Source organism: Danio rerio, chromosome 14 (genome assembly GCF_049306965.1).
Source record: "Danio rerio strain Tuebingen ecotype United States chromosome 14, GRCz12tu, whole genome shotgun sequence".
NCBI lineage: Eukaryota > Metazoa > Chordata > Actinopteri > Cypriniformes > Danionidae > Danio > Danio rerio.
Window position 1 is genome coordinate 38,805,278 of NC_133189.1, and position 12,370 is coordinate 38,817,647.

Below are 12,370 nucleotides of genomic sequence, written 5' to 3' on the forward strand. Positions count from 1 at the left end.
AAATAAAACTGTCCTCTTTTTTGGGGATACTGCCTGCCACTGATTTTGAAAAAGCTACTAGAAATAATGATGTGATATATAAAGCTGCAGCCTTCAATTTCAAATAGAATCAAATTTCTTTGTCAGACTGCTGGGATAATTAAAAAAAGGGGAAAATATTTTTAAACTAAACCTTGCATGCTAAGAGAGCAGTTTTTCCTCAATTAAACTGCCTGGTCTCTGGTGTAAGTGTATGAATGTGAATCAAAGTATGGGGAAAATTACACCAATGTTGTTTTACGGTGTGATTTGTGGACGCGTGATGATGGATGATAGCTTTCAAAGTGGAAATTTTTTTGTCTAGACGTGCTGTGCAAATTGCTACCAAATGATGCAACGGCCTTAACTGCGGGGAATGTGCTATCAATAACACAACATGGTCTGTCGAGGGTCTTCGGTTTGAGTCATGAAATAGAGGGAAGGAAAGAAAGAGAAGAAAAGGCACGCTCTCATTAATTACAGTAACAGGACGCTTCCTCCTCCTCTAGGCAGCGGAGAAAGGTGACAGAGAAAGTGACGCGTCACTATGGCTCCACTGCCAACCCCAAATGTCAGCTCAGTGTTATTTATCTGCTCTGTCCTTGGCGCTCTATGAGACAGAGAGAGAGAGAGAGCGAGAGAGAGAGAGAGAGAGTGCGCACCCCTGTGCCTGTTGCATTTGTCACCCCATCTGATAAGAGCAGTCACAGTCTTCAGTACTCCAGCGCTGAACTGCACTTTAAGTTGAGTCATCTGAGCCTGCAGATGCTTTCTTATGCATATTCATAATGGCATGGATATTAGCAGCCTAAATGGTGACTAACTAGCTGTCCTAATTGAAAGACAGGTTTAGGTGGTTTACAACTGTGGTAATTAGGGATAACAGGCATAATTAGAAACAATAACAACTAGAAGTGGCTGAACTGACCCCCAGTGTTTGATATTGATGATGTTCTGTGTTTTATCAGCCCTCATTTTTAAGATGAAAAAATAATAATATCAGCCCTCATTTTTGGCTACAGGCCAATCAAATCATTGAAAAAGGGGCTGTTTACAAACAACAAACATATATTCCAACTTGATTCTCTCATTTTTAATGGTCAAAGTGGAAATATTTGCCTTTATTTTATTTGAAAAGTAAAATTTATGATGGCAATGTAAAAGAATCAATAGCATTTTTTTGTCAAAATTTGCTGCTTGTCTAATTAGAGTAATTTATCAGATTTTTGCAATTCACAACTATTCCATTTTGCGACAATATTTGACCATTTTACAGTTTTAAACATATTATGCCAACAATGGAGACATGCTGGCTAATCAGAAGCCTCAATTTTATTATTGATTATTCCAATTCTCAATTATTATTATTGATTCCAGTTGGCTGTCAACAAGTACCGTTATTACAGTTTTTAGCTGTAATAAGTACTTTGTAATAAGTATTTTGATTACGTCGACCACATCAGACACAATACAAAGAAAATAATGACACAGACAAGCCAAAAACTCACTACAGGACTACACAGACCCCAATGTTTCAAAACAGTCTCCACCCTGATAAGAGTTTTTTTTTACTACGTTTTGCTTTCAGTGACTCGATACATCATTTGGATGTAAACTAATGATGAAAAAGCTGCGGTTTCGAAAATACCCATGTTTGTGGACAAAGCTTCAGATGTGTGTCTACACTGTAAAAATTCCTGGTTGTCTTACATTTTTAAGCTGAATCAAATTAAAGTTGTGGGTTCATTTAGTTTATATTATGTTAAACTGACTTAAAACAGCTTGTGTAACTTATAAAATTAAGTTAGAACATGACGAGCTTAGTTTAATAAGTTACAACAAACTAAAATATAAGCTATCATGACTAATTGTTCATATCATTTTTAACAGTGTACTTCATAATTTATCACAGAATTCCTTCTTATTATTTATGTTATGTCTTCATGGTTAAAGTGAAAACTGATATTTACATCTCTTTAAATGCAAATAAGCTGCTGATCCCCGCCCCCTTTCCAAGATAATGACGGCTTTACATCTTGGACCTTTTTGTGCTCAAATATGTGTAATAAAGGAAATACAACAAAGGACAATAAGGCCCCTTTCATTAATACAAATTAAAAAAAAGACCAATAACCTTTGCCAAAATAAGACTGGTTTCCCAGTTTAAGAAAAAAAATTCTCATTTTTGATCCAGAATTTGAATCCCAAGCACTCGAGAGAATATACTGGAAGCCAATTACCTTCTTCAGAATGGAGGTGAGTCTCTCCAGCTCACAGTCGATAATTATCTGGCCCTCCTTCTTTTTGTCCAGATCCTGGAACACTTTGAGAAAGGAAGCCTCTGTCATTGTCTCCACGTTTACAGAGGTCACCAGCCAGTTATGCTCTGCTGCTGTGTCCAGAACCTTCTGCAGAACAGACAGTCCTGAAACACAAACAAAGAGGAAAAAATTAGTTTGCCAGAACTTAAGGTAATCAATTGCATTAAACGTTTTAAGTATAAAGGTCATTTTTGTTATTTATTTTATACAGCATTAAGAAGCAAGTGGACAAAGCTTTTCTGCAATGAGGCTATACTAGTTTTAGATTTTTCATCAGTTTTAGTTTTTATTTTCTTTTTTTACTTTTTGCTTCCAAATTCAGTGTTAATTAGTTTTTAGAGGTAGATGTACTAGTTTTTATTAGTTTCAAAAGTTTGAAATAGTTTAGTTTTAGTTTTTATTAGTTTCAGTATTAGTTTTAGTTTTTTTTTTTTTTGTTGTGTTGGTAAAACTTTATTTTGATGCTACATTTGAGTATTAGTAGACAGTTTGCTTAATAACAGACATTTAACCGACCATAAGAAACTTTGCAAGTACATGTCAACTTACACTAACCCTGACATTAACCCTAACCTAACAGTCTACTTACAATCTAGTGAAGTTTCACAAACTAATTTCGAGAGGAGCACGTGATATGATTGTGCACTGCCGGCCACTCATCCGTAATCAATAATAATCCAATCAGAATGATCCTAGCTTAATATAAATGGATCACTTTCTCCTTATTGCTCCTTATTTATCTTCTTTTTGGAAGAATCCTCTCTTCCACCCCATCTCCTCCTTTTTCTTCCCTTTTAAAGGGGGAGCGATCGAGACCTACCTGATCTCGGATCCCCTGATATGCTTCTAGACCGGGTGGGAGCCCTGGGCTCAAATATCTCCGAGCTCAGGGTTCTCTCCCGGGACAGCATGCCAAACCTGCTATAAATGCCAAGCATATCTAAGTGGGAACTCTTGAAATGAGAATTAGTAGCAATGTAACTTAAACATAAACACTGGAAAAAAATTATTTTACCTAACAATGACTGTGCATTACAGTACTAACCAATTTATAAAATGGGCGACACAAATTAATTAACAATCCAATGTGCAATACTGGTCTAAACAATCCATTTGTGCAATATTCTTTCCTTGAACGCAATTGTTACCTCAAATAATTTATAATGTGTTATTCAAACAATGCAGATGATGTCTAGGCCCTTTGCGTCTTTTTTCAGTAATATTAACTATGCTATGTTTTGTCTTGTCTTTACTACTTTGCAAATTTTGTAATGTTTACATATATTTGTTTACCTAGGGTTTGCATTGTTACATTGTAACTGTACAATGACAAGAACGATTCTATTCTATTCTATTCCTCATCTGTTTTGTTCTATTGTATTCTATTGTATTCTGTTCTATTTTATTCTATTCTATTCTATTCTATTCTATTCTATTCCATTCTATTCCAATCTATTCTATTCTGTTCTATTCTATTCTATTCTATTCTATTCTATTCTATTCTATTCTATTCTATTCTATTCTATTCCATTCTATTCTATTCTATTCTATTCCAATCTATTCTATTCTGTTCTATTCTATTCTGTTCTATTGTATTCTCTTCTAATCTGTTCTAGTATGTTCTGTTCTATTCTATTCTACATTAGAAAGACGACTGGTTAATGTGAAACATCACATAAAACGTAATGTGTAAATAACAACGTGATGCAATGCCTGAGCCAATTCATTAAGAAGTCATTCGGAAGCAACTTGGGAGCTTTGTGGGACTCTAGTATTGACACTCTGTTATCTCCAGCCACCTCTGAGCATCTAAATGCCACTTTATTGGCTGCAAATGCAGAAAAAGCTGCCAGGAAGATCCAGAAAAGTGGAGAATGAGAGCCACGCTGTTCACAGACAGGAAATGGGCTTCGATTAGTGAAGACATTGATCTTGGCAGTGGACTCAGAGATGCATGTGTGCAACCTCAAAGGAGCAATCAACATTCTTTAAAAACCCCAACTAAAATCTCTAAATTAGAAACAGTGTGATTTGTAGCTATTAATAGGGACTAAACTGAAAAAAAAATGAATGAATGAAATGTTAGCTCAATATAGCATTAAGTATAAGAATCTACTGTACATGTCTTACTCTTTACTACAGTATCTACAGTTTGGTTGATTTGAGACCACAGTACTGTAGCTGCAACCCAGTACTGGCAAATTACTCAATTCACCCATAGTGTATATCTTTGGACTGTGAGGGGAAACTGCAGCACCTGGAAGAGACAAACGCCAACACAGGAATTACATGCAAACTCCACACAGAAATGGCTTAGCCAGGACTTGAACCAGTGACCTTCTTGCTGTGAGGCGATGGTGCTAACCACTGTGCCACAGTGCAGCCCCATTTTTTTTTTTTGCCTAACTTAGGGTTAATCATTTTGTAACAATTTTAATAATAATATTACAGATGAAATAAAGTCATACAAGTAAAAATATTTTACATTTACAGTCAACTGACATTTAAAGTTTTAACATTACCATATAATTTAAGTAGATTTTTGTAAAGTATGTTCAAATTGATAATACATGTTTTATACAGCAAAATATATATACTGGCAACCCGTGACACCATAAATATCGTCACAGTTGTTTATCAAATTAATCTCTGGCATTCAAACTTCCAGTTTTCTTGTGTGTGAGAAAGTGAGAGAGAGAGTGAGAGTGTGTATGTGTGTGTATGCACACTAACTGGCCACTTCATTAGGTACATCTTACACTCCAAAAAAATTTTTTTTTGCTTGTTTAAAATACTTATTAAAATAAGCTGAATCAACACAATTATTGAGATTTTCATTGGGACAACTTATGTTTTTATGTTCAATCCACATAATTTTTTAAAAGTGTTAAGTTAACTTAATCGACTTGTGTTGGGACAACTTGAATGAATTGTCTGGAACCCTGCATTTTTGGATTGAACAATGAAATCTCAACAATTGTGTTGTTTCAGCTCAATTCAAATAAGTAGTTTGAACGTGCAAAAAAAAAAAAAAAAAGTACCGTGTTGGACCCCCCTTTTGCCTTCAGAACTGCCTTAATCCTTTGTGGCATACTGTAGATTCAACATGGTGCTGGAAATATTCCTCAAAGATTTTGCTCCATATTGACATGATAGCATCACGCAGTTGCTGCAGATTTATCGACTGCACATTCATGATGCAAATCTCCCATTCTACTACATCTCAATGGTGCTCTATCTGGTGACTGTGGAGGCCGTTTGAGTAAAGTGAACTCATTGTCATATTCAAGAAGATGATTTGCTTTATGACACAGCATGTTATCCTGCTGGAAGTAGCCATCAGAAGATGGGTACACTGTGGTTATAAAGGGATGGACATGGTCAGCATTAAATCTTAGTTAGGCTGTGGCGTTGACACAATGCTCAGTGGGTACTAATGGGCCCAAAGTGTGCCAAAATAATATCCCCCACACCATTACACCACCCCCACCAGCCTGAACCGTTAAAACGAAAGAGAATGGATCCATGCTTTCCGGTTGTTGATGCCAAATTTTGACCCAACCATTCAAATGTCACAGCAGAAATCAAGATTCATCAGACCAGGCAACACTTTTCCAATCTTCCATTGTCCAATTTTGGTAAGCTTGTGTGAATAGTTGCCTCAGTTTCCTGTTCTTAACTGACAGGAGTAGCATCAGATGTGGTCTTCTGCTGCTGTAGCCCATTTATCTCAAGGTTGGAGGTTTTGTGTGTTCAGAGATGATTTTCTGCATACCTCGGTTGTAAAGAGTGGATTTTTGACCTACTGTTGCCTTTCTATCAGCACGAACCAGTCTGGCCATTCTCGTCTGACCTCTGGCATCAACAGGGCATTTGTGCCCACAGAACTGCTGCTGTTTTCTCTTTTTCTGACCATTCTCTGAAAACCCTAGAAATAGTTGTGCATGAACATCCCAGTAGATCAGCACTTTCTAAAATACTCAGACCAGCCTGTCTGGTACCAACAACCATGCCATGTTCAAAGTCACTTTAATCACCCTTCTTCCCCATTCTGATGCTCGGTTTGAACTGCAGCAGATCATCTTGACCATGTCCATGCTGTCATGTGATTGGCTGATTAGAAATTTGCGTTAACGAGCAGTTAGACAGGTGTGCCTAATAAAGTGGTTGGTGAGTTTATATATATATATATATATATATATATATATATATATATATATATATATATATATATATATGTGTGTGTGTGTGTGTGTGTGTGTGTGTGTGTGTGTGTGTGTGTGTGTGTGTGTGTGTGTGTTTGTTTGTTTGTTTGTTTGTTTGTTTGTTTGTTTGTTTATTTTAGAATAAATTCAACCTTGATGAGTCTTGGTTTAAAAAAAAAACAGTATAAAAACCTGCTAAAATCTTTTATACTGGATGAGAACAAATATTTAGTTACTGTAAAAAAGAAAAGAAAACGCTGCTACCAACTTATTAGATCTGCCTTCATAAGTCCCACCTTGGTCTTATAACATAGTGCCAATAGCAGTAGCTTCATCTCTCCCATAAGAACGGAACCGTTGTGAAGGGTCATCTGATCGCATGACTTGATGACAGCTGAAAGCACAAGCGCACATGATTGCTCTTATTATGCTGCGGCTGAGAGCAGCTTATGCTTCTTGTGTTCTCAGTACTCCAGCACCATGGCCAGCTCCTCCAAACGCATCAAACCTCTCCAAACACTCAACCGCATGCTTCCACAGCCATCTATGCTTTTTGCTTTGCGAGTACTTCACAAAACAAGCCCAAGTTTATCAAAGTAACATCACAAGCCCCAAATCCTGCTCAAAAACTGACTACGTAAGCCTCTGCCTATAAATTAAGGCAAGCCATACAAAGAAACAAAGAACACAGCAGCTCCCCTGTGAGTATTTATATGGAAATTGTTTATGAAATGTTTAATGGTCTTACTCAGGTTTGTTTTATGTTTTGATTCCAAGGAAAACAAGAATGCTCTCAAACGTTGCCTCCTTTGTTTTAATGCAACACCACACAGCTGTTGCATGAGCTGTAATTAAAAGGAGAGCAACGACAAGGATGCACACTTTATAATTTATGGAACCAATGGATCCCGCAGCAGAGATAACAGGAATAAATGTATCATTTATGGGGTGGGATGGACCACAAAATAAATCACGGGAAGCAGCAGCTGTGCCAGAACGGTGTCTCCACTATGCACTACAACAGGGACTACACATTCTGAAGTTAAAGAATTAGTTCACAGTGAAAAGAAAATCTGTTTTAGCCTATTCACTTTGATCTCATTCCAGAACTTGACTTTTTGAATTTGTTTTAATCATGGCACAGTAAAAGGAGACATTTTAAAAGACTGCAGATGAAAAAGAAAGAAAGAAAGAAAGAAAGAAAGAAAGAAAGAAAGAAAGAAAAAGAAAAACATGTTATGATCTAAAAATAAAATGGATTTGCTGCATAAAACAAATGCTGGAATATTTCGTGGTTCATTCCTCTGTGATGACCTTGAGTGCCCCTAAGCCAAAGGAAACTAAACTAAACTAAACTAAACTAAACTAATTTAAACTAATTTAAACTAAAATAAAATAAAATAAAATAAGATAAAATAAAATAAAATAAAATAAAATAAAATAAAATAAAATAAAATAAAATAAAATAAAATAAAATAAAATAAAATAAAATAAAATTCAATAAATTGCATCCGCTGCATAAAACATATGCTGGAATAGTTGGCAGTTCAATTCACTGTGACGACCCTTATAAATAGGGAACTAAGCCGAAATAAAATAAAATAAAACGCATCCGCTGCATAAAACATATGCAGGAATAGTTGTCAGTTCATTCCACTGTGACAACCACTGATAAATAGGGCACTAAGCCGAAGGAAACTAAACTAAACTAAACTAAACTAAACTAAACTAAACTAAACTAAACTAAACTAAACTAAACTAAACTAAACTAAACTCAAATCAAATGCATCTGCTGCATAAAACATAAGCAGAATAGTTGGTGGTTCATTCCGCTGTGACGATCCCTGATAAATAAGGGACTAAGCAGAAGGAAAATTATTGAATAAAATAAAATAAAGGCGACGTGGTGGCGCAGTGGGTAGCACATTTGCCTCACAGCAGGAAGGTGGCTGGTTCGAGTCTCTGCTGGTTCAACTGGAATTTGTGTGGAGTTTGTGTGTTCACGTGGGTTTCCTGCGGATGCTTTGGTTTTCCCCTACAAGTCCACTTGGGAATTGGGTATGCTTAAATTGACTGTAGTGTATGAGTGTGTGTGTGTGTGTGTGTGTGAAAGAGAGTGTGTATGGATGTTTCCCAGTGATGAGTTGCAGCTGGAAGGGCATCTGCTGCGTAAAACATATGCTGGATAAGTTGGCGTTTCATTCCTCTGTGGCGGTTCATTTGGCAACCCCTGATAAATAAGGGACTAAGTCACGGGAAAATAAAATAAAAAGAAAATAAAATGAATTTGCTATTGTCTTCCAAAACTGCATGTGTTCCTTCAAACTCAGGAACATTAAAAAAAAATTCTACATGTTTATTAGACATTTTCTGACACTGATCTGTTCCCTTACATACACTTGCAGAGGACATTAAGAAAAAACTAGTATCGATAGACAGATATTTTTTTCCTATCAATTAAAATGTTAAAAGATGTACATTTGTTCACATGTGATAGATAGCAATTATGCCACAAAAACAATTGAACTAATGAAAAGTAATAATGAGCAAAAGTTTTATAAAAGTTGTAAATTGGCTACACATTTTTTTGCATTAAATGTTTGGCTCACACTATATTACAAATTACAGGTACAATTCTCGCTTTTAATATATGGTTAACTATGACTTAAGGTGTCAGTTTAGCTATGGGTAGGCTTAGAAATATAGAATAACATCCTGCAGAATATACAGAGTGCTCAGCATTAATGAGTACACCCCTCACAGAGCTCTCTTTTTTATTTTCTACAGGATGCTTTACAATAATATATTTGTGAGTATACTTTAGATTAGTCAGTGCCACAATCGGAACTAATCTACCAAAGATCACAGTGTTAAAAAAAAAAGAATATGTGGAGGAAAATATTAAATAAAATTTTAATAAACACAGAAAAGAAGAGACAGAAGCATAAAAAATATCACTAGTTTTTTTTTTTTTTGCAATAAGTAGTTTAAATTGAAATCTAATATCTTTCTATTCCCAAAGCTGTTATGTGACCAAACTCTTATTTTAATGAATATAACTGTTTAATGAAGTTGTTTTGTTTAAATGCACCAAAATATATTGTCTATATCCACTGAAAAATGCATATAAATAAATATAAAGTTTTAAAAGGGGGTGTACTCATTTATGCTGAGCACTGCTGAGTACTTATCAACAGCCTATGTCTTAATAATAGTCAAGTAATAAGCCTCTAGTTAATACGAAAGACTACAGAATATACAAGACATGTCACTCGTATAGTTTTGAATGAGGTAAAGATCAATATAGCAAATGATTACCAGTCTACTAGTACAGGAGTCAATCATCGATCGTTATAGACTGACGTTTCTTTGGGGGAGAAGCTCGGACCAGACATGTGCTTTTAAGACAGTTTATGTGGTCAACAAACACACTGGAAGCTCAGCAAATATTTGCTTCACATACATGAGTTATATAATTTATACAAATAAAGCTTGAAATCTGTACTTTCAAATGAACCAAATAAGTTTTTTGGGTTTTGTAATCTCTATGAAATGAACGCAAGGTACAGTCTGTTCTGTGAAACGCACACCAAATGACAGCAACTACTCGAATGCCCACAACTTATAAACAAAGGGTCACTGTCATTTCTAGAAGAAATTCGCCATCAAGATTAAGTTGTGAATTACTTCTGAAGACCAGCGTGATCTGACGAAGCATTATCCAAAGGATGATAATGTGTAGAACAGCCATAAATGAGGTTGGTGTCGTGATCTCATGTCTTGTGCACATGCGCAATAGCTCAGGCAACCTGAAAAAAATGCTGATTTTGTTTGATTTGAACATTTAGACTAAACTCATGAGACAGTTGTTCCTTAATTCGATTCAATTCGATTTGATTCACCACAGACCACAGACAAGATGATCCCAAGGTTTCCATATCCTGGACCAGGCCGTATCCTGAGCAGCTGCTGCGGTGGTCATGGAGGAGTGGAGAGCATGAGACTGATTCCTGTGACGCCCCAGGGACAGACGAGGCCCATCTTCCAGCCTCCGCCACTGAGACTACAGCTCTGCACAAGACGTTTGGCCAGCGGAGAAATTAAAATGGTGGTGCCCAACTGAGTCTGGTTTCTCTCAAGATTTTTATTTTTTTTTCACATTCGCCAATTTGTGAATTTTTTTTTTCCTCTCCGCTGTCGCCACTAGCTTGCATGGTTTGGGATCGGTAGAGCTACGCATCGATGGATTTGCCTCCAGTGTTTAGACCCTCAGAAGTGATTATAAAATCACACTTAACTGAACTGAACTTAAACACTAAAAACTGAACTACTCTTTTTTCCAATTTACTATGATCTTTTATGTGAAGCTGCTTTGACAAAATCTACATTGTAAAAGCGCTATACAAATAAAGGTGAATTTATTTTAAATTAATTTTATCAGCGATTCCAAATATGTAATGTAATCATAAGCTTGGCAAACAGTTTTGAAGTTGATGTTACCCTATTCAGACATAATGGTCGAGCATACTGTACTGCCGAGAGGCATTTCAAAGATGGTCGCCGAGTGAAATTACTTGCCTTAAAGGGACTTTTTTAATACTGAGAATTGGTTCTTAAATGAATGTGTTACTTATTTTTGGTGTGCTCATTTACCTCAGAACAAAGCTTTATTTTCGATGTACAGTGAGTTCCATCACAGAATACATGTCAGAATCTTTAGATTTGGTCATAAATATTAATTAATTCATTATCTTTTTGGCTTAGTCTCTTTTTTAATCTGGGGTCGCCACAGCAGAATGAACCACCAACTTATCCAGCATATATTTCTCATCACTATATGTAACCCATCACTGGGAAACACCCATACACACTCATTCACACTCCCAAACTACGGACAATTTAGCTTACCCAATTCACCTATAGCGCATGTCTTTGGACTTATGGATGAAGCACCCGGAGAAAACCCACGCAAACAAAGGGAGAACATGCAAACCAGTCAAACCAGTCAAACCAGTGACCTTTTTGTTGCGAGGCAATCGTGCTAACCACCGCACCACAATGATGTCCATATTGGTCATAAATACAACAGTGTGAATGCTAAGCAGTCCAAAACTGAATCTAACACTGAATCATTTCTTCAAATTATTATCCAGAATACAAAAAACACAGACAAAAAAGTCAAATAGTCAAAAACAAATAATATATTCGGAGAAGTTTTAAAAAACGAGTCAAAATCCTTGAATTCCCAAGTGAAGAAATCCCATATTGACGGCGTGAGCGAGGGATATTGATTCCCTCCTCTGCTTGTGTGCGCCTCTGTTTTGAGCACTTGCCCTTTGACCCCTGTGCATCCGAGCCAGTGTTGCTTCCTGCTCGACTCAGTGTGAGTACAGCTGGACCACTTTAAGACCGCAGGGTGATTTGACATTAAGGAGCTCACACTCCCAGCAGGCTGAACAAATGGCTCCCGATGCACACAGAGAAACAGGGCCAGCGGGGGAAGACGTCTCTCCTTAGCCTCGTTCCCACTCATCTGGCGTGCTGCGATGCCAGTGGAGCACCACGCCAACATGGAAACAATGCAGCGGGCCAATTTCATACGCATAGGAAGTGGCTGGGTTCACATACGGGCTACATGCACTCTCACACGTATGTCCTTAAAAGGCTTAAAATAACCCTGTCGACAGTGCAGCGCTGTATCTAGGCAACAAGAGGCTGGTGATATGGATTCCTGCAGTTTGGTTCCTCTCAGTCACAGAGTTAATGATCCTACAATCTTAACCCAGAGCCCTCAGCGCTTCCACAAGATAAAACCATCACCCGGAC

At 36.8% G+C, this 12,370-nt stretch overlaps 1 protein-coding gene across 16 annotated transcripts in view; it reads right to left on the reverse strand.

The window, feature by feature from the left end:
* Positions 1–12,370, reverse strand: part of gria1a (glutamate receptor, ionotropic, AMPA 1a) — a 381,070-nt gene that overhangs the window by 91,366 nt on the left and 277,334 nt on the right. For all 16 annotated transcript variants that reach the window (XR_012389626.1, XR_012389624.1, XR_012389628.1 and 13 more), the window contains 1 exon segment: positions 2,259–2,443. Coding sequence is in view for 11 of the 16 variants with exons in the window: in XM_073921699.1 (XP_073777800.1) it covers positions 2,259–2,443 (185 nt within the window). In the remaining 5 variants the exon portion in view is untranslated.